Source organism: Onychomys torridus, chromosome 6 (assembly GCF_903995425.1).
Source record: "Onychomys torridus chromosome 6, mOncTor1.1, whole genome shotgun sequence".
Classification (NCBI taxonomy): domain Eukaryota; kingdom Metazoa; phylum Chordata; class Mammalia; order Rodentia; family Cricetidae; genus Onychomys; species Onychomys torridus.
In genome coordinates this window covers 85,207,884-85,231,408 of record NC_050448.1, presented here as the reverse complement: position 1 = coordinate 85,231,408, position 23,525 = coordinate 85,207,884, and the positions used below count along the sequence as shown (strand labels likewise).

At 45.9% G+C, this 23,525-nt stretch overlaps 1 protein-coding gene across 1 annotated transcript; it reads right to left on the bottom strand.

The window, feature by feature from the left end:
- Window positions 1–240: 240 nt before the first annotated feature.
- Henmt1 (HEN methyltransferase 1) lies at window positions 241–15,906 on the bottom strand. Its single transcript, XM_036191160.1, has 8 exons — window positions 15,852–15,906; window positions 15,037–15,206; window positions 13,448–13,576; window positions 8,632–8,744; window positions 7,712–7,846; window positions 3,182–3,361; window positions 2,060–2,237; window positions 241–1,126 (listed from the first exon to the last, which is right to left on the bottom strand). Exons 2-8 carry the CDS (start codon window positions 15,061–15,063, stop codon window positions 701–703), a joined length of 1,188 nt encoding a protein of 395 aa, XP_036047053.1. The 5' UTR covers window positions 15,064–15,206; window positions 15,852–15,906; the 3' UTR covers window positions 241–700.
- Between the last annotated feature and the right edge of the window lie 7,619 nt (window positions 15,907–23,525).

The window sequence follows — 23,525 nt, the reverse complement described above, 5'->3', positions numbered from 1 at the left end:
TGTCCCTTTTTCATATAATGTTTTATGCAAAGTAAAAGGATAATCCTAGATTTTAAAGCTACATCACCCCTGGGAAAAGTTGGGCAGAGGAATTGGTTTTTGTTTTTGAGATATAGAGTCTCACCATGTAGCCCAGGCTGGACTCAAACCCACGATCCTCCTGTGTCATCATCCAGGTGCTCAGATTATAGGTAAGGGCCCCTATGCTCAGCCCTGGGAAAGGTTCTCAAGTGGCTTTGATTACATTGAAATGTTTTAATGTCACATTCAACATATGGCTCTAACACCAAAATATGGGTGAGGACAAAATTAACACATTACCACATCCAATTTCTTCATTCTTGGAAACACCAAATTTTAAAAAAGAAAAAAAGAAAAGAAAAGAAAAGAAAAATCCAATTTTAAAGGAAAGCAACAACTTTTCGTGAAGCCCTTTCTTGGGCGAAGAGCAGTCTACGTCAGGCAGATCTATCAGTGAGTTCAGGACCCGATTTGTGTTAAAACTTTCAAAATATTACTTGAATTAGGACTGTACAAAGTTTACGTCATAACGCATAGAGCTCAGTGGCAGAGTGCTTGCTTCCCATGCACAAGGCCCTTCGTGCCATTCCCAGCACCACAAAAACAAGAACAAAAAGTTTGAATTCTAAGCCAACTTAAGTATCAGCGAGACTCTGAGCTTCGGGGAAATTCTGATAGCTCAGTTATCTTCAGACCGATAATCCCAAGAATTATGCAAGTCAACGACCACTGCAGAGCCATCCCTGCTCAAGCAGACCGAGTCGGCAATGAGGGACCTCATCCTCTCTTCGCCAACGCACAAGCGGTGCAGCTTGGGGTAAGCGAGCAGTCTCCGCAGGGGTATGTAAAACTTCTCTCCTTCACAGAAGGGTCGGGGAGAATTTTCTATCCTGGCCTTTTCGGCTTCCGTGAAAAATTCTCCCAACAGGAGGTGGGGCTCCGGGGAGAAGTCCTCGTCCCCTGGCTTAGGGTCCTCCTTCTCCTGGTCCCTCAGCATCCTCTGGTATCTCAGCCTCAAGCGCTCCACCTGTATCAGGAGTTCCCCAACCAGTACAAACTTGAGCACCTTTTCCTGCTGTAAGCTCGGGTAGGAGGTTGTATAAACCTGAAGAAAACCAAACAGAAGACGGGAAGTTTGCTGAAACTGTCGGTGATTCGGCACATAACAACTAACTACGCGCACACCCTGCATGTGTCAGAATCTCCTCATTGCAAAGGCCTTAATTTCACTGGAAGTCCAACACTGTGGATATCAGCTAACTGGTTTGCTTCCAGTTCTAATGCCAACTTATCCCAGTCGTGTTTCTGCCAACAGGCACTAACCCAGGATTCCTTTTTGTTTTTTTAAGATTTATTATTTGGTGTGTATGAGTGTTTGACCTGCATGTATCTGTCTGTGCAACTTATGCATGTCTGGTGCCCACTGCAGCCAGAAGAGGGCATTAGATCCGGTGGGACTGGAGTTAATATATGTCGAACCCCTAACCCAGCGTTTCTACTTGATAGTACGTGGAAAGTAGTGTGAAAAGAAAAAACGGTTCAGTCTAGAATCAGTGGTACACGCCTATAACCCCAGTTCCCTGAGAGGCTCAGGCAAGACAACTACTGATCCAAGACATCAATGCCACGCTGGGCAACAAAGTAGCACACCGGCTAAAGAAAAATTAAAAATAAATGAAAAAGATTCCCTGGAGTTGCCGGCGGAGGTGATGGTGGGGGGAGGTGATGGTGGGGGGAGGTGATGGTGGGGGGAGGTGATGGTGGGGGGGGAGGTGGGGGGGGGGTGGTGGGGGGGGGAGGTGATGGTGGGGGGGAGGTGATGGTGGGGGGGAGGTGATGGGGGGGAAGGTGATGGGGGGGAGGTGATGGGGGGGAGATGGTGGGGGGGGAGATGGTGGGGGGGAGGTGATGGTGGGGGGGAGGTGATGGTGGGGGCAGTGGTAACAGCAGTAGTTGTAGAAGCAGTCCTTGCCCTCATTGTCCATCATGCTGACCCATAGACTTCTCGCCCTGACAGCTACTTCACAAGAATACTCACCGCTTTGTACACATGCTGGTCATGCTGTTGTGAGATGCAGGGTTCAGCTAGCTTCCCACTGTTTTTCCTAAAGACACCTATCTGGGTACAATATCCAACATGCTCGGATCCAGCTGGTGGTGTCCCTACCCCAGTAAACTCCACACAGTAATTATAGCAGTTTGCCACTTGTAAAGCCCTGAAATCAAATAATAAAGGGAAATCACTTCTCTGACATACAGTTCTGGTTAAGCAGCTTTGTAAACAAACTTGTTTGTTTGTTTTCGAGACAGGGTTTCTCTGTGTAGTTTTGGTGCCTGTCCTAGATCTCGCTCTGTAGACCAGGCTGGCCTCGAACTCACTGAGATCCACCTGGCTCTGCCTCCGGAGTGCTGGGATTAAAGGGCTGCGCCACCACTGCCGAGCTTAACAAACAATTCTTAAGTGTTGGCAGTTTAAGGAAACAGAAAACATATGAATCAAAGTATTTCTAAGCCAAGCATGGAGGCGCATGCCTACCATGGCACTTGAACTGATAAGGCAGAAGGATAAGGATTTTAAAGCTAGCCTGAGCTACATAAGGAAACATCACCTCAAAAAACAAAAACAAAAAACCCTAAAGTTAAACATCCCTACACACAAGTGTATGATGTACCACCAGGATGCCTGACTTCTGTAGGAACAAAGGCAGCAGCGACACATTTTCAGTTTCCAAGTCACCACAGGATGAGGAAAGGGAGGCTATGGGACAGGCAGAGTGTAGAGGTGGATGAGGAAACCTCAGAGGCTCCAGCCCAGATGATGTGCATTTGTAATTACACCAAAACAATGTGCACACGCCAAGAAGCCGCCCCAAGCTCCCTTCATGGCCCTCATCCTCCCCATTGTGGCCCTCATTCAATGCCAACACTACAGGTGCCTCCTAAAGAGCATCCGGTAGGCACACGCTCTTTTCTCCTGCTGCCCGAATGTGCCGCTTTCCCTGTGATCTCACTACATCGTAAGCCACACAGGGAGACCTTGCTGGAATGAAGTAAGGAACAAATTAAGACAGACATATCAAAGCTTACTTCCTATGGCAGGATTCCTACCAAAAACCAAACAAACAGCAGCAGCAGCAAAGAAGAAAACTTCTGAACTTACCAGGTCTCAAACTCCATTCTGCTCCACTCAAATTTATGATCTGCATCCCTCAGGGTCACTGTGGGAAACAGGGGGTTGAACTCAGCGTTTGGTGTGCTGATGACAACCATGGATGGTGACAGGTATCCAAAAACCACTTCAGGAAATCTGGCCAGATCATCTGAATTCAAATGTTCTATTCTGAAACAGTTCATAAGAAAGATAGAATTAATGTGGCTTCACTTGCATGTATTTCCCTAATTGACTTGGCAAAAATAATTCCTACCTGGATGTTGATTTCTCCCTTCTTTGATAAGGCAACAGTCCACAACCCATGAACAATTGTTGATCCATCAACTCAGGTCCTCTGCTGCCCTCTACAGAATTCATATCAATATTCCTTTTAAAAAGGTATCTGAGCTTGTATATTCCTTGATTTGATGCCCCAAGAACACAACATTACTTCTATGAGATCTTTTCAAAAATCCAGGCAACTGTAGAGATAGCTCAACAATTATGAGCACATACTCACAGAGGACCCACATTTGGTCTCCAGCACCCATGTTAGGTGACTCACAACCACCTATAACTCCAGCTCCAAGGTACCTGATACTCTCTTCTAGGCTCCAGGGGCACCTGAACTCACATGTGGATATACTTGTGCAAGAATGAGGATCGAAGTTCAGATCCCCTATACTCAGAAAAATCTGGCATGGAAACACACATCTGCAACCCTAATGCTGGGGAGGCAACTACCAGAAGATCTCTAGGGCTTGTTGGCCAGCCAGTGTAGCCAATCAGCAAGGTTCAGGGTCATTGAGAGACCCATCTCAAAAATACGAAGTAGCCAGGCATGGTGGCACACGCCTTTATTCCTAGCACTTGTGAGTTCGAGGCCGGCCTGGTCTACAGAGAGAGTTCCAGGATGGTCAGAGCTACACAGAGAAACCCTGTCTCAAACAAACAAACAAACAAGGTGAGAGGGATTGTGAGAAGACACAAGACGTCAAACTCTAGCCTGTACCTCCCAGGCATTTATGCTCGTGAGTGCAGGAATGCACACACAACCTGTCCCCTGGGACAGCAGGTAGAGTTTGGAGCTATAGTACCTGCTTGGCATGCATGAAACACTTGATCAATATCCCCACGGAGCCAAAAAAAAAAAAAAATGCATCCTCTAAATCTAGCATTAAAATACTAAGATAAATCCAGATTAAGGGATGGTCTAGAAAGCAGAAAGACTGAGCAAACCCATTCCAGATGATTTAACAGACACTCAAAAGACATCACTACTAAAATCCCCAGGCTAGACATGGTGGTGCACACCTTTAATTCCAGCACTCGGGAGGCAGAGGCAGAGGGATCTCTGTGAGCTCCAAGACAGTCAAGGCTACAGAGAGAGATCCTGTCTCAAAAAGTACCAAAAAAATAAAAATAAAAAATAAAACAAAAGCCACATTTTGAATGATATCTAGATTTGAAAACAGCTATAAAGGTTAAAAGGTATCACTAGGACAGCTGAGTTGTGAGTGTTGGATATGACGACTACATAACATGGCTGTATGCAACATTGTGAGCTTCTTTTTTTTTTTTTTAAACAGGGTTTCTCTATGTATCCTTGGCTGTCCTGGAACTTACTCTGTAGACCAGGCTGGCCTCAAACTCAGTTCTACCTGCCTCTGCTTCCTGAGTGCTGATATTAAAGGCGTGAACCACACTTGCCACTGTGACATTTGGTAATACAGCATACTATGGCCACACAAGAAGCACATCATCTTGTTTTTTTATTTTTATTTATTATTACTGTGTGTGTGTGTGATGGGAAGACATTTGTGGGCCATTTGTGGAGACCAGAGTACAACACTGAAAACCAGTTCTCTCCTTTCACCTTTATGTGGGTTCTGGAAATTGAACTCAGGTCTGTAGACTTACACAGCCAAGTGCCTTTTCCTGCTGAGCCATCTCGTTGGCTCAAAGCATTAGAAAAGATGTTTAAGGACCTGCAATATAGCTAGCAGATTAAGGATGCTTGCCCCCAAGCCTGACAACATGAGTTCAGGAACACACACACACACACACACACACACACACACACACACACACACACAATCTAATAAAAACGTTTAGGAAAATATCTTTAAAATATAGGTATTTATGAAGTCTGCAGTTTACTCTCAGGTAGATCACATGGAAAATGCACACCGGAAATTACAGCTAGAGGAAAAGCCTAAGTAAATGGAACCGAAGGTGAAGAATTTGTAAGCCTGGTTGAAGAGAACAGTGCCTTGTTCCCAATCCCACAACATCTGTAAATCTGTAAATTCAAGTGATAACAAAGATGGGGCAGGATTGGCAATGCCCTACATTGGATCCCCAACACCTCAAATATGATTCATGAGAGGGCCTGGAGAGAGGAAGAGAGAGGAGAAAACAGCATAATTATATTAATCTCAAATACTACCAAATACTACTAAGTGTGACACCACAGATTAACCCCAGCACAACAGAAATATCATCAACACCTGACTCTTACCAATTGACAAGCCATCCCAACAAAAGAAATATCTGAATTAAATGAATCATAGATCAAAAGGACTTAACATACCATCTATGTAGTATTCCATCCAAATACTGCAGAATATAAATCCTTCCCAGCAGCCTACAGAACTTTCTCTAAAGTAGACCACACATTAGGACACTAAGCACATCTTAACAAATATAGAAAAACTGAAATGATTCCCTGTGTTCTGTCTGATCACAATGGAATCAGACCACAAATCAACAGCAGGAGAACCCCCAAAAGGCACAAAGCCCTGACTTTGATCCCTAGCATCACATAAAACTGAGCATGGTGGCACACACCTGGAATCCTGGCACTTGGGACGTAGAGGCAGAAGGATATGAAATTCAATATTATATATACCAAGTTTGAGACCACCCTGGGCTATGCTAGCCTTCAAAAAAAGAAGAAGAAAGAGAAAGGGGGGCTGGAGAGATGGCTCAGCAGTCAAGAGCACTGGCTGCTCTTCCAGAAGACTAGTTTGATTCCCAGTACCTAATGGTGGCTCTCACAACTGCCAGCTGTGTTTGATTCCAGCCTCAAGGGATCCAGCCCCTCTGCAAGCCTCCTCAGGCACTGCACACACACGGTACAGAGACATACATTCAGGCAAACACTTATACACGTAAAGGTAAATTAAAAATCTAAAAACTAAATCCATCATAAAAAAAAAGAAAAACAAATTAATTCTTTGTTTTTATGTGTTGCTGCAGGCCACAAAAATAGTAAATAGTAGATTCAACTGTGTATGATAAAGCCATACCTAGAAAGACCAAGGAACCCTTCTAGAGAAGTCAAATTATCAAGGAATACTTGATGTTTTTCAGCTTTTAACATATCAGCTGTTTCCTGCTATTAATTCCTTGTGTGCTCATACTCCTAGGCCATAGGCAAACAGTATAAGCTTCTCAGACTTCCTGCTGATCTGAACTAGGTGACACCCCTACAGAGAGACACCTGGGAGACAAGCAGGTATGTAGATGTGTAGCTTTGTTTCTTGTGCAAACGAAGCTCAGACCATCCCTTTCTCTCTCAGGCCGACTAGACTAACCCTGCAGATCTAGTGACTGAGAACAAAGGGGCTTACTGCATAACCAGGAGCGAGTGAAGACAGGCAGAATTCCTGACCCAGGGTTAGGGTTAGAGTAGCTCAGCCCAGGGAGAAAGAGGCAAGGAAAAGTTTCTGCAGATTGTAGGTGGATTTGAATCAGGTCAAGGAAGGAGGAGAAGAAGGAAAGATGGAGGACAGAGGAACTGAGGCTGAAGATGAGATCCATAGAAGAGCTTAGTTAGGGCTATGAGGGGACAAGAAGAGAAGAGAGAGAGGAGCAGAACTGAAGCTGTGCAGACACAATTTTGTCTTAGAGAAATAAAGCGGACGGACGAAAGAGCAAGGTGTACATAGACTCTTTTCCCACAGATTACCCCATGCCGGCCATAGCGGCTTCCCCAGGACTCAGAGAAATCTTCTCAGGGCAGGCCCCTGGGAAATTTTCAATAATGTGTGTGAATGTTTTGCTTGAAAACCATACACCCTCAGAGGTCAAAAGAGGGAGTTGGTGCCCATGGAATGGAGTTATGGATGGGATGTTGGCTGCCATGTGGGTGCTAGGGACTGAACTTCCTCTGTAAGAACAAGTGTTCTTAACCACTGTGACATCTCCAGTCCCACAAATGAAATTCTTAAACAGGAGCCAAGGCCTATGTATATAATCTTTTAATTGTTTCAGGGGTGAAAAGCACTGTGCGGAGGGCCAGCACATGAGATAAGGAATCCAAGGGAGGCACTAATAGGTGGCTGTGTGATGAGTATATGAATGTCTGCTTTTGGGATTATCTTCATATTTGGAATTCCTGGGGTAAAATACTAAAAGTAGAAAGATACTCCCACCTGATGAGTATTTAAAAAAATAATAATAATCACATTGATTACTAAGGCTAATTCCTTCATATTTTTCAAAACAGACAGTTGGTACAACTTTCAGACTTACAATTCAATGCATGTTATCAAATCGAATCCAAGCAAGCGAGAGTCTCTTTCCACAACAGAGCCGTGATACAAGGTGACAGTCAAATCGAGATCTCGGGGTTTTACAAACTCCCCCAAACAGGGAGACAAGTGATGCCTGCAAAAGAATCATCGTCAGTCAGCAACATTAGGAAACAACCGACTCAGCAATTCCAAGGCTGGGGACATGGCTCAGGGGCAGAGGATGCACCTAGCTGTGTGAGGAGAGGCCCTGAAACTTGAGGTCCTGCTTTGGTGTATGTAGACATCCAACGGTGATTCCCAGAACCACAAAAGTAAAAAGGGAAGGAGCTCTCCCAGTTGCAGAACCGGGATCCTCTGCGCATTGCCTGCACGGAAGGGAGTCCTGCTCCGCCCGTTTTTCTCTTGCTGTACTAAACGCTAGGCCACCAGGTGCCTTCCTTCCACACTAGGAAGTTAGGCCGCTAAGAACATGATTTAAAATTTTTCATTGTTCTCGTTTTCGTACTTTGCCTCTCTTTAGAACAGAGCTATTTTCAGCTCCTTAGAAGATTTCAAAACAATCTGGGAATCTGGCATGTATCAGAGAAACAGAAAGGTGAACGTGGTGTGAAGGCACCATGCACATGCTGCAACCCTCCCTCAGAACTGACGCAGTCTTGAGACTTAACCCTCAACTAAGAGATGAGTATTAAAGGCACGTGTGAGGGCACACTGAAAATTTATGGTGAGGACACCTATGCTACATCATTATATCTTGTCTCAAAAAAGAGGGAGAACCCAGCTCTTAGGAAGAGCCCCATGACCTACAATTATTCCCCATCTCTACCACAGTTCTACCACCACCCTGGGGACCAGGCTTCCAACCCAAGCACCTTTGGGAGACAAAACACATCTAAACCATAGCACTGGAAGTATTACCCATTTGAATGTAATTTTTCTTCATTGATATCTACCCCAACAAGCAGTTGAATGCATGGGTAGATTTTTAGCAGCTTTAGGAGCTTGGTATCGCCACATCCCAGGTCTGCAACCTATAGATGAGACACAATGTCATTTGCAAAACATTCATAGCCAGAAAAGTATGTGCTTTTAAAACTAGAGGATGCCTGGGAGACGGTTCAGTTAGTGAAGTGCAAGAATGAGGACCTGAGTTCAGATCCTGGACACCCATGTAAAGTCAGATGGGCAGAACATGTCTGGAACACTACTCACAGCCTAGCCAAACCTGAGAGATCCAGGTTTCATGAGAAACCTATCTCAAAAAACATAAGGTGGGAGAGTAACAGAGAAAGACACACGATGTTGACCTTTTTGGGCCTCCACCCGTGTGTGTGTGTGTGTGTGTGTGTGTGTGTGTGTGTGTGTGTGTGTGTGTTATTATATGGAAGGATCTTAGTATATACAAAAAACAAATTAAACTGAGATTTTCTAATCCTGCATGTAAATCGATTGTAGCACGAATTGTTAGAAGGTCTTATCAATAAAAACAAACCTGAAGCCAGGTATTGGGGTGAATGCTGGAAGATCAGAGAAGCAGAACAAGCCACAGCTTCCTCACCTCGCCAATTCCTCAGCTGATCCTGTTTCCTCAGACTGGAAGCCTCTGAGTCCTCATCCAGAATGAATCTCAGCTGAACTGCTGCTCAAAAGCCTAAAAGCTTAACCTGCTCTAGTTCCTGGTCCTCATGCCTTATATACCTTTCTGCTTTCTGCCATCACTTCCTGGGATTAAAGGCTCTTGTTACCACGCCTGGCTGTTTCCAGTGTGGCTTTAAACTCACAGAGATCTGGATGGATCTCTGCTTCCCAAGTGATAGGATTAAAGGTGTGTGTGTGCCACCATTTTCTGGCCTCTATATCTAGTGGCTGTTCTGTTCTCTGACCCCAGATAAGTTTATTAGGGTGCACACTATTTTGGGGAACACAATATCACCACATTTCCCCTTTTTCGTCTAAAATTTAAAAAGCTTGAGGAAAAGTCAGGCAGGGTCATTCCTATTCAGAACAATTGCTACTATCTGTTTTTGATTCAAGGAGAAAGATAAAAAGGCATAGTGGCATCTGCCTATAAGCCTAGCCCTGGGGATGCTGTGGCAGAAAAATGCTTGAAGCTAGCTTGTATGTGAGACCCTGCCTTCAAGAGGGAGAGAGGTGGCAGAGAGGGAGACTCGTTTTCCAGCTCAGAATCACATATAGGGCTGGAGATGTAATTGATATAGTGCCTGCCTAGCATGCCTGAAGCCCTGGGTCCCGCCCCTAGAACCAAGTGTAATGGTGCAGACCTGTAGTACTAGCACTTGAAGAGTAGAGGTAAGGAAGATGGGGGGTGGGGGTGGGGGTTCAAGGTTATCTTCAGCCACAGAGCAAGAATCAAAGTTGAATCTTGTTGCTTTGGACTTTTTGTTTTGTTTCTCCATACAGGGTTTCTCTGTGTAGTTTTGGTGCCTGTCCTGGATCTTGCTCTGTAGCCCAGGCTGGCCTCGAACTCATAGAGATCCGCCTGCCTTTGCCTCTCCAGTGCCGGGATTAAAGGTATGTGCCACAACCAACCGGCTTGTTTATTTTTAAACAGGGTACTTGATATGTACTCCTTGCTAGCCTGGAACTCACTATACACACCATACTGTCCTCAAACTCAGAGCAATGCTCCTGCCTCTACCTCAGTGTGTCTGTGGCACCATGCCCAGCACAGGTTGGAGTTTCAGCATCAAGCTTCAGAAACAAAACCTGCTTCTGTTTCTTTCTCACAGAGTAATGTAATTTCTTAATCTTTTTTTTTTTCAAGTTTATGCACTAATTTATTTCTTGAGACAGGGACTCCTGTGGCCTAGACTGGCCTCAAACTTGATATATGGCCAAACCTCCTCCTGAGTGCTAACAATTCTGGGATTACAGCATGCAGCACTGTGCCATTTATGAGCTACTAGAGGGCTTTATGCATGCTAGACAAGCATTCCACCAACTGAGCTAAATCCCCAGGCCTAATTTCTCAAATTGATTAGGAAAACAATCACATTGAGCCATATGAAATTCTATATTGAGCTGGGCAGTGGTGGCCCACGCCTCTAATCCCAGCACTCGGGAGGCAGAGCCAGGCTGATCTCTGTGAGTTCAAGTCCAGCCTGGACTACCAAGTGAGTTCCAGAAAAGGCGCAAAGCTACACAGAGAAACCCTGTCGGGGGGGGGGGGGGGGGGGGGGGGGGGGAGGCACTTCAGACCCTTCAAATGAACAGATTTGCTGAAAAGGCTACTAAGGCAGATGTGTGAACATGTGCAAAGTAGCTGAGGCGATTAAAGGAAGCCAGTAAGAGAAAGCCTCTTAACTTAGTCCTCAACACTCAGCAGGGGAAGAACCGGTCACCTTACCAGCATCTAGTCTCCAGTCATGCCGCGCCCATCAGCATAACAATCAGGTACTTTATTCTATGAAACTATGACTTTGCTCCAAACTTTGGAGCAATGGACAGGCCCATTATCATCTGATATCATCATCATCATTACTACTGTTTTGCTTGTTTGTTTGGTCAGTTTTTGCTTTTGAGTTAGAATCTGACTGTGTAGCTCAGGCTGGCCTCAAACTCCAGAGCTTAAGCAAACCTCAAACCTCCTGCCTCAGCAGAGCACACCTGGGGTTAGATACATATACCATCAAATATGAAAAGAAAAATATGAAAAGTACCTCTGACCACAGTACTGTAATACTGCCTGATGTTCCAACTGAACATTCCAGAAATGTGGAATCTATGGCATTAAAAGCAAATTTAAAAAAAAAAAAAATCAAGATTTTTTTCCTTACATTTAAATGTTAGCAAAGGGGTCTGGAGAAGTGGTTCAGAAAAATGCTGAATGTTCTTTCAGAGGACCCAGGTTCAGTTCCCAGAACCCACATCAGACAGCACATACTGCCCCTAACTCCAGCTCCAGAGGATCTGATCTCCTCTGGCATCACACTGTAGCACAATTTGATTTTCTTTTTAAGTTGTTTGGACAGGGTTTCTCTGTATAGCCCTGGCTATTCTGAAATTCACTCTGTAGACCAGGCTGGCCTCGGACACAGAGATTTGCCTGCCTCTGCCTCCTGAGTGCTGGGATTAAAGGCATGTACCACTACACTCAGCTTCAAATAAATCTTTTTTAAAAAGAAAAAAATTAGTAATGGAGAACTCTTTTTGACACTGTTGCAGTTTGTTTTTGTTTTTGTTTTTCTCACGTACCACAGTACATGGGTGGAAGTGAGAGAATTTGTGGGAGTCAGTTCTCTCGTCTTCTACCAGGTGCATCATGGGATTGAACTCTGGTCATGAGACTTGGCAGCAAATGCCTATACTGGCTGAGTGAGCCATTTCATCTGCTAACAAGGGGATTTCCACCTGAGCTTTGGGCTCCCTGTACAGGCTACACGTTCCAGGAAAGGGGTCATTGCAAAGAATGACCTTCCTCCATTAAGACTTAGGCAAGACTCTGCTCCCACTCCCTGCCTCAGTGTTTAAAAATTACTATTTGTTCCCAAAATTTCTCTTAACCACCATTTCCTCAGGCCTCTCCACCACCCCCCACTCCCCACCCCCATGCCACTGAACTTTGTCTCCCCGGCTGATAGAAGAGCTTTTCGTCAATGATCCCTCCCAGCCAGGCTGGGAGATGCCTGCAGACCCCACTACTGGCAGGGAAAAGAAAGAAGGCCAAAGTGGAAAGCAAGAAATCACCTGAGGCCAGGTGTGGCAGCACACACTTTAATTCCAGCAGAGGCAAGTGGATCTCTGAGTTCGAGGCCAGCCTGTTCTACAGAGTGCATTCCAGGACAGCCAGGGATACACAGAGAAGCTCTGTTTCAAAAAACAAAAATCGAGAGAGAGAAGGAAAATAAATCACTTGAGCCTGAGAGTTAAGAGAACAGCCTGGGAACCATAGCCAGACCTTAAATTCAAAAACAGAGGGGTGGGGGGGGGGGGGTTCAGCAGACGTAGTGGCAAACACTTGTAATCCCAAATTTGGGAGGGAGGGGCAGGAAAGTGGACTTGGAGACTCTATAATTAAGCTGCCCTCACTGTTAAAAATCCTTCTTGGAGCCGGGCGGTGATGGCACACGCCTTTAATCCCAGCACTCGGGAGGCAGAGCCAGGCGGATCTCTGTGAGTTGGAGGCCAGCCTGGGCTACAGAGTGAGTTTCAGGAAAGGCGCAAAGCTACACAGAGAAACCCTGTCTCGAAAAGATCAAAACAAAAAAATCCTCCTTGGGATTATCATCATGACTTTCTCCATTTGTGACTTTGTTCATGCATCCATGGTTTAAAAAGAAAGGAAGAAAAAAAGCCTGCTTAACTCTGAAACACATGGAGTGTCATCTCCCTATTGCAATCATCACGCTGAAGTCTCTCCTGCTGGGCACACCTATAGCCTCTGCTTCGAGAAGCTGAGGCAGAAGGATCGCCTGCATGTGTGAGTTAGAAGCCAGACTAGACAACCGTAACAAAGCCTTTACTTCTTCCTTCCTGACAGTTCTCTACATGCATTACAATGCACTGTGCTTATATCCACCACCAACCCAAATCATTCAAGTCTTTTTCAGCAGAGGATGTGGCTTAGCAGCTGAGTGCTTGCCGAGCATGCCAAAAGCCCCTGTTTGTGATCCCTAATACTGGGGGGGGGGGGGGGGGTCTAGCCTTACTAGTATATTTGATAAACCACTTTAAATAGGGCAATCTGAACAGTTGAGAAAAAAAAGATAATTACCTTCTTGGGCCCATGGCGATCCACTAAATCTTTAACGAACTGGTACCGTTGTTTGTATAATGGCGGTTTAAACTTAATTACCCTCTCCGGACAAACTTCTTCAAAATTACCACCAACCACACTATTGCACTGAAAGATTTTAAACAACAGCAAGTTCTCAATCATGCATGACTCAGACCATTAAGAAGAAAACAAGAAGATTTCTTCTCCCCAGTCAGTTGGGGGCAACAACAGCCTCCACACAGCTTGAACCTAAAGCCTCAGGCAGCGCCCCTCTCCCTCCCCGCCACCCCGCCCTGCACACCACCTCTTCCAGGGTGCCATACCTGGGCTTCATGCTTCCTGTAGCTAAACTTCAGGGGTCGTTTGCCTGTGTGAACTGCCCGAGACTGTGGTCCAGATAGGTAGACCAGAGGTTAGGGAACGCTGGGCAGACAACAGGCTCCCTCAGCAACCAATCTTGACTCAAACTTCTCTAAGGCCACTTCTAGCAGGCTTGGATTCTGACTCCCAGTCTTGGGACAGCCTAGGCCAGTTTTAGCAAGAATCCTGCTAACTCAGTTTAAAGTGAATTTCTTCCCACCCTTGGTGTCTGACCACCCTCACCATCTAAAGTTAGATCTAGACGTATGTTTCCTCTTAATTTCCAAAGCCCTTACCCTATCTTCCCAGTCTCTTCTCCTTGCACACACATCTATATAGGTATCTCCATTCTCAGCTGCCCTTGCCTTACCTATCCTGGGTTAAACCCTACTACAGTGTTCTGACTGCAACAGTCCTAAGTCAGAACAGCCCTTTTCAGCAGATCCAAGAGACACAGAAATGTTAGGTGCTTGCCGAGCATGCCAAAAGCCCGTTTGTAATCCCTAACAGCAGTCCTTACTGTTCTTACCAGCACTGTAGAGGAGTGAACCAAGGCTAAACCCGTATCTAGAGTAATGAGAGCCACTAAAGCAAAGGACAAGTGTGGCCGGGATGTAGATTAGTGGGTGACCACTTGCCTTGCGTGAGTGAGGCCCTGGCTTCCATCCCCAGCAATACACTAAAACATACCCAACACATGCTAGCCACTGCCCTCCTCCCCTCCCTCTCTCCCTGTGTTGGGAATTGAGTCCAGGATTTCACACTTGCTAGTAAAATTGATCAAGGTGAAGGTCGGTTCCTCCCTCAGTTGTACTAGTCACATTCCAGGTGCCCAAATGCTAAAGAGCAGGGATAATCAGCTTAGGTCTCCAAGTGTGGTCCCCAAACCAGCATAGCATCTTCCTGGAAACTTAGAGAAATGCAAAGTCTTGGGACTCAAGAGACCTCCTCAGCCAAGGCTCTACACTTTAAACTCTCCAGGGAAAGAAAAGGGAAATGAAATGTTCAGGTGACCCATTTGCACATTCTGAGGTATTGTTTAATAATAACTAACATCTGTGTTTTTACTTTACATCAAATGTGGATATTTCATTGATGTCAGTCTTATTTAGTTCAACACCCCAGAGAGATGAAAGGGCCTAAATAGGATGGTTTGTCATTTCTCCACAATACACCCCCTCGGAGACCCTTGTAGGTGGGTAAGAAGGGTGGGCGGGTGCATTTACCGGTATGTGCTTTTCTGCCTCTTCCATTTTGTTTCCAACTTCCGTTGTGACAAAAATGATAATAACAATAATAATATTAATAATGCAGCTTTATCCTCTGGGCTCTGTATCAGAGAAATCAGCGGCAACTCAGCTGTAAATGCCAAATAATCCCTTTCCACAGGAGACGCCTAGAAGAAATGATGGCCCAGATGAAAAGGGGTAGGTGTTCTGCCGTCTCACCTGGTACCACTTGCCCACAGAATTCATCCAGTAAGGACTGAGATATTGACGATGGGTTCTGAAAGTTCCAACTCAACCAAGTGCACCCCTATCTTGTTTTACCATTACCAGTGTGATACAAACTTACTGCTAAGATCCTCCATCTCGGGTTATGGAAGATAAGTTGACAGGAATGCTTACCTAGCAAGCAAGAGGTAGATCTGATCCCCAGCACCACATTAAACCAGAGTGGGACACGAGAGTAACTAAGCACACAGAAGCTCAAGGTCCTCCTCGACTTCTCAACCTCATCCACACTGCTTTCAGTGACTTCTCAAACATCGCCAGATGAAACTTGGGGTGCGGGGGCGAGGGGGATAACGAGCCACGAGCCAGTGATGCTACAACAACACGGATCCACTTCACTCTCGGCCCTGAATGTTGGTATTCTATTACACGTGTTCCTATCAACTGGGACTTAATCTGAAGTAGGCAAGATGTCAACCACCAGCTTTTCGGTGACTTCCTGGCTTGTATTATGAACCTCAGCTGGGGGTGGAGGGTAGTGTCCGTGTTCCATCTCTAGCCCCCCGGCTAGCCCCAGCATCACTCACCTAGGGATGAGAAGCACATCCACCCTAGAAAGCAAGCTGGTCAGACCGGGCACCGCCCCCGTCTCTTGTAGCTGCCGGCCCCGCCCCCGACGCCCGCGCAGCCGCGCTGCTCCACCCCGGTTCCCCGCACCTGGCTGGCCGCACCTGGCCGCCGGCTGCCCCTGCGCCTCGCGCCTGCGCCCTGCGCCCTCAGGGGCCTCGCTGGGCGTGCGAAGCCCGGCCATGCTCTGGCCCCATGCCTCCGGGCTGCCCACTCCACGGCGTCGGTTCTGGGTCCCTTAACGGCCGCTGTGGCGCATGCCCCGAAGACATTTTCCAGGTCGTCCGAACCCTGGGGACCGGGACTCTCAGCCCCTCCGCATCCCGGGCCCTCGCGCTGCGGCGATCTGCCCCCGCCGCGACTGTTGGGTGCGGCCCAGACGGGCGGCCGGGCTGCGGGCTTGGCGGCTGTTAGGTTCGCGGCGCCCCGGGTGCGAGGCTCCTCGTGCGCGGAAGAGACGCGGAGAGCGTCCCGGGCCAATGGCAGGCCGCAGAAGAGGCAGGGGGGCTCAGCGCGAGCCGGCTGGCCCAGAGCAGGGAATGGCACGAGGGCCTTTTAGGGACCATAAGCTGGGGAAAGTTGATTCCCGACCACCTAAGTTCTTCAACATATTCTTTCAGCTGCCAACAGCCAGCTTTTTTTTTTTCTTTTCTTTTCTTTTCCTTTTTTTTTCTTTTTTTGAGCTGAGGATCGAAGCCAGGGCCTTGTGCTTGCTAGGCAAGCGCTTTACCACTGAGCTAAATCCCCAACCCTCTTCTTCTTCTTTTTTTTAAACCATATACACTTTAAGAACTGCCTGATCTCATAAAACTTGTTATGGCCCCCTTTCCATCAACTTTACATTGTTATATGCAACCAAAGAAGGTTCTGGGAGCATGGGTGGGGGAGGGGCGCAAACCCGCTTTAAAACTAAAAACTGAGCCAGGTGTGGGCGGCCCATTCAATCCCAGCACTTCTAGTGGGAGGTGGAGACAGAATCAGGAATTCAAAGTCATCATCAACTAACTCCATTGTTGGAGGCCAGCCTGGGCAGCATTGAGACCCTTGTCTCAGATTCATTCATTCATTTATCCCAAAGCTTGTGTTTACTAGCGAATAGCCAGGTAATATACCATAAATGAGCTGGACATGGTAGCATTTGCCTGTGGTATCAGCACTTGGAGATGAGGATCAGAAATTCAAGACCAGCTTCAGGCACTAGCGAAAAGCCACAAATGAAATATTAAATATTCAAACGCTCACTGGCTGCTCTATGCAATATCATGATGCTGGTGGTTCCAAGGGTAGCACAAAGATAAATTACATCTTGTTCTCAATATTTTATAGTCTAATGTGTAACTCGGGCTTTATAGATAGGGTCGTATACTATTGCAGTTTGAGAGATTCCTGGTGGCTTAGCACACAAACAGTTCAAACAGAAGGTGACCTCAGCACTCGGCAAGATCTAGAACCCCTGCGCATGCCTATGGTGGGGGACTGGCGTGATTCCCTTGCTTGAGACGGAAAGGCTTGAGCATTGTGTGTGGTGGTATTCCGGTCTTGACTGCTGATTGACTGAATACCACGTGACCCACTTTCTGGAGCTTCTGCTCCTGTGACTTCCCCAAGCGGCAGTGGTGGGGAGAAAATAATCCTTTCCTTTCCTCCGAGAATTGCTTCTGTCAGGGCATTGGATCCCAGTGAGACAGCGGCAAGAAGGCCAGTGGAGGAAAAATTAGTTCCTTCTGGTCAAGAGAATTGAATCTCTGATCTAGGTGGACACCTAACATTCCAGTTGGTCTGGTCAACCACCTGGCCCAGGAAGAGACCACCCCTCCAGAAATGTCTCCCCCGACAGGCTCACATATTCATCAAGGACTGGTGTCCAGCTACTGTCCCTATGAGAAGTAACTAGATGGGGTGTGGGGGGAGGTTGTTAATGATCCACTGACGAATTTATATCTGAATCAGCTGAATAAGCTAAGAAGCGGGTCCTACCTGGGAGAAGTAACTCACGGAAGTGGACCTCTCTCCTCTGCTTTCTGACTTTCATGAGGTGAACAGGCTCCTTTACTTCATGGTCCCATTGTCCCAACAGTCTACCTTACCTCAGGCACGAAGCCTGGGGCTGTCAGAACTTGGATTGAAACCTCTGAAAGCATAAACCTATTTTGAGATATTTTACCTCTGGTGTTTTTTCTGCAACAGACAGATCTAGAATTTTTGTTAGTTGACCCATTTATGGATGTAAATTCCTCACTTGCCTATTTCATCCTTTCTTGGACTCCTATGAGGCTCTGAGCTCAGTCCCCAAGCCTGGAAATTATCCTTGGTTCTGTTCACTCTGCCCTTCCCAAATTTGAACAACCACCAAACTCCAGACTTCAAGCTGTGCGCTGCATCTGTTCTTTCCACAGCCGACGCCTTATTACAGACTTTGCTTTAAGGATGCCTTCGTCGACATAACTCACCTTTCCCTCCCACATTGTGAGTCCCACTGAGAGGCAGACCGTGTTGATTTGGAAGTCAAATAATTTAACCTCAAGTACTGATTTTATTTTTGCTCCCTAACCCTTCAAAAAACATCTTCTGAAAAATAAGAATAAACTGGGCAGTGGCAGCATACCACTTTCATCCCAGCACTGGGAGGCAGGGGCAGGCAGATCTTTAAGTTCCAGGCCAGCCTGCTCTTCAGAGTGAGTTCTAGGATAGCCAGAGATACGCACAGAAAACTTGTCTCAAGAGAGAGAGAGAGAGAGAGAGAGAGAGAGAGAGAGAGAGAATAAACTGAGATTACCTATCTCATCAATGGCTTCATAGAGCTAAACTAGTGGATCAAACTCTGTTTTGAATGAAAAAGAGAACGCAGTCCTCTCATAGTGTTTAGACCAATCAGTGTGTAAAGGCATCTGGTATACAATAGGAAATCAAGTTACCCTAAGCTGAATGCAACAGTCCAAGTTACTTGGAAGACTGAGGCAGGTAGATCACTAGAGCCCTGAAGCCAGGAGTTCAAGGATAGCCTGCACCACCCTGTCTCAATTTTTTAAAAATAAAACAAAAGTTATCTTGGATGCTAATGTAAGCATAATGCTCATAACAGAATGAGACATTTGGTGGTCTTAAGAGAATTATTGTTACATGTAAGAAAAAGTAAATAATGTAGCTAAAGGGAAGACTGATGGGTTAAAACTCACATTCTTTGACGCTTCTATTGAGGAGTGTGGTCCATTTCATCTCCTTTGGAATTGATACACATTTTATTGGGTGGGTGTAGTGGTATTTGTTCTGCATGACCTTGGGCAATAGGGCCCGAAAGAGTCAATGCTTCCTGCTCTTGTACTTGACCTCTTAAAAGGAGAAGGAGAAGGGTCACATGCCTGTGAGATGGATTCACTCCCAGTCAGATCAGAGGACAACTTCAGCTGTCTACCCCGTTCTGTATTCGTGAATATGTTTCCTCAATTTACCTTAATAATTTCTCTAATACTTCTTAAACAGACTCCCATGGATTTATCGATTTATGTGGGTTTCTTTATTTTTGAGACAGGGTTTCCAGTCTTGTGGTGCCAGTCTTGCCCAGGCTAGCCTCAAATTTCCTGACCCTCCTGCCTCTGCCTCCTGAGTCGATGGATCTCCCTCTGGATCTCCCACATCACACCTGAGTTTTGTGAGTTCACCAGTGACGAGTGCACCATGGTGTGACTTTCTAGGCCCAGGAGAGAAGAAACTGGCAGCTTGTTCTCCTGTCTCTGGGGACATGCGTTCTTAAAATCAGGTATCTCCTATGCAAGAGCCCATGGGGAGACACCCCTGGGGGAAGCTGAATCACCATCCTCCCACACCTCACAAGTGTCATCCAGCATTCTGGGAAATAAATGTTCCAGGCTCAGTCTGCTTTACCTGCCTCCCTGCAGACTGTTAGAGCCTCTTTGTCTATGTGTGCAGAAAGCTGACAGTGACTGACAGTTTCCACTCCAGTAAAAAAGCACTTGACCAGTGTCAACCTGACTGGGTCAAGAAATGCTCAGCGGGGCTGAGGACTTGCCCCCATCAGTCTAGTGCTTGCTGTCCAAGTGCAAGAACCTGTTCAGATTCCCCAGAACTCACATAAAAGCCAGACGTGGAAGTTCACGTTTGTAACCTTAGTGCCATCGGGGTGAAGACAGGCAGAACCCAAAAGATGCTGTCCATCCCGTCTAGCTGAATCTGGGAATTTCAGGTTCAGTGAAACAAAAATGTAAGGTGGAGAGCTGCTGAAGAAGACTCCCAGTGTCAGCTTCTGACCTACACTCATCCCAACATACAAACATATACAACACACACACACACACACACACACACACACACAATTAAATAAGTGTGGTGGTTTGAAAGAAAATGACCCCCATAGGCTCACAGAGAGTAACACTGTTAAGAGATATGGCCTTGCTGCAGTGGGTGTGGCTTTGTTGGAGGAGGTGGGTCAGTAGGAGGAGTGGGCTTTGAGGTCTCAGGAGCTCAAGCTTGCCTAGTGGCTCACTGTGTCTTCCTGCTGCCTGCAGATCCAGATGCAGAACTCTCAGCTCCATCTCCAGCACCAGGTCTGCCTGTGTGCCTTCATGCTTCCTGCCATGATGCTAATGGACTAAACCTCTGAAAATGTGACCCAGCCCCAATTAAATGCTTTCCTTTATAAAAGTTGCTGTAGTCTTCACAGCAATAAAACCCTAAGACAGTAGGTAAATGAAAATTTTAAAAAAACAAATAATGAGGAAATTATTTAAACACATCTCAGGATGTATCTGTAGGAAAATCTCAAGTGACAATTAGATCATGAGAACTCTGGTGTAATTATTGAGTTAATGAATTAATGCCTTTATACTATGACGACAGGAAATGGTTAAAAAGGTAGGAACTGCATCCTAGTTGGAGGAAGTAGGTCTGGGAGTTTGTCCCTAGGAGCTCAACTCTGTCCTGGCTCCTTCCTGTAACCCTTTTCTCTGCTTTTTATGACCTACTGTGGCTGGCCTGCTCTGCTATACAGTGACCTCTTCAGTTACCTGATGGTCTGATAACTCTGAAACTGTGAACTAAAATAAACCTGTAAGCAAGGGCATGGTGAAAGCACCTAACTGCTCCATGGGTGGGAAGAAGGTTCACTGTACATGTGAAACTGCAGCATGGCTATCCCTCCAGGGGTAGAGGGGATAGCAAGAGGAGTCCAAAGCTGCCATGGCTCTCTCTTGAGAGACAGAGAATAGCAAAAAGATGGGGAAGCCTTGCTAGTTCTAAAGAGAACATGTAGCTGCCGGGTGGGGTGGGGGAGATGTGCAAGCCAGAACACCCTGGGAGCTAGCATGGGGGCTTTGATGTGTTACAGATACGGACTAATGGAGGGCTATTAAGTCCCATAGCCAGAGGTTGGGAGAGACAAGGGAAGTGGTTTTTCCTGGCAGACAGAAACCCGTTTCACAGGTTTCTGGGGAATGCTGAGTGTAAGTAAGCTTCCATGCATCCAGCAGCAATCCTTCAGGTCCAGCCTGGGCTGAACCCAGATGTCATCTAGGACATGGTCAGTGGCACTGTCATTTGGGGGTTTGGGAGATGGGACCCAACGCTACCTTCCTCTCATTAAGTTGCTTCTCTCGGGTATTTTGGTCACAGCACTAAAAACTAGCTGACACTTCCGGTGACTGACGGATATGGCTGTGGAAAAGTTCATCAGCCTGGGCCTGGGCAAAAGGAACTTTTGTTGTTTCAGCCATCTATTCCGTGAGGTTTGTTACAGCACCCCAAGCAGACTAATTACTAGGTCATACATAAAACCAGAAACTATTCTACCAAGTAGTAAGACAACAACCTTTGAGGTGTCTTCTCTAGCAAGAAAACACAAACAGAAAATCCATTCTATTTTCTTTCTCTGTCTTTTTAATTGAAATAGATTCTTTCTATACAATATAGTCTGATTACAGTCTCAATCCCCCTGCCTCTCCCATGTCCTCCCCACCTCCCCACTACCCAAATCCATACCCTTTCAAGCTTACTCTCGTTAGAAATATCTTAATAATAATAATAATAATAATAATAATAATAATAAAGCAAACAAACCTGATATCTTATCTCTCTTCTACTTTTCAGTATTATGAACAGTTCGGTCCCTTCTACTGCTAGGTAGTAATTCACACAATGTTACCGTCCTCCAGAGAGATGTCTACAACACTGGCTTAAGTGTGATATTAAAATATCGTAAAAAGATTTCCCGGTGTTGGGTGTTTTCCTTCTGCATGGAGGGAATGTTATGGCTGGCTGTCTTGACATTGGAATGACCACTGGAACTACCCGTCATCCTGACTTGAAAATAGAGAACAGAGCTTGATTCCCAGTGGGCATGTGTCCTATGGGCCAGCCAGTGTTTAGTGACAAAGACCAGGATTTGAAACACATGACTCCCAGTGAATCTGGAGAGTTCTGCCTGTTGTTAGACATGCAAAACTAACTTTCATGAGATGTGTAGGAAGATGCATGGACTTGGAAAGTTATATTAAATGAGGTGACCCAAACTCAGGAAAGAAAGAAAAAAAAAGCCCACACACGCTCTCCCTTATACGTGGCTCTAATGAAGACATGTATATCTGAAAACAGATATGTCCGCCTATAGTCTACAGTTTAGTAAGGAAACCCAGAAAGGGTGATGTCAGGTGATAAGGAAGGACAGGACAGGCAAAGGGAAACGCAAGTCATGAAAAAGAAAACAAAACTTTTGTTTGGCTGGGGGGGGGGGGGCCGCATGGCTTTAATCCCAGCACTCAGGAGGCAGAGGCAGGCAGATCTCTGTGAGTTCGAGGACAGCCTGGTCTACAGAGCGAGATCCAGGAACATCTTTGTTTGTTTTAACTCTGACATTTTTGTGGTGGATAAATTAATAAAAATGTAATTGATAGTGAAAGTGTAAAACCCTAAGCAGAGCTATACAGAGACTGGACCAAGAAAGTGTTTGAAGCGCTTCCTTAAACTGGCTATGTGGTGTGTTTATTTCCTAGTTAATTAAAGTGATTTTAGTTTTTAAAAACCTTTGATTTTGTTTGTTTTTAAGGACAGAGTTTCTCTGTGTAGCCCTGGCTGTTCTGGGACTCACTTTGCAGACCAGGCTGGCCTGGAATTTAGAAATCCAGCTGCCTCTGCCTCCTATGTACTACCATACCCACCTTTAAAAACAAAACAAAACAAAACAAAAAACCCTGTAATTTTTAAAAAATCGTTTGGCCCAGCAGTGATGGCACACGCCTTTAATCCCAGCACTCGGGAGGCAGAGCCAAGCGGACCTCTGTGAGTTGGAGGCCGGCCTGGGCTACAGAGTGAGTTCCAGGAAAGGCCCAAAGCTACACAGAGAAACCCTGTTACGAAAAACCAAATAAAGTAAAATAAATCGTTTTATTTATTCTCTGAGAATTTCATACATGGATGTATTATATTTTGATCATATTTATACCTCACTCCCCTCCCCCAACTCCTCCAGAATGCTATCCACATTTCCCTCCCAACTTCACGTCCCTTTTTAAAATTGTTTTCATGACCCACCAGGTCTAATTAGTGCTGCCCACATGCACATGGATGTGAGGCCAGGCACTGTAACGTGGTCGACCTGTCAGGGACCAGGGACCAGGCCCTGAAGA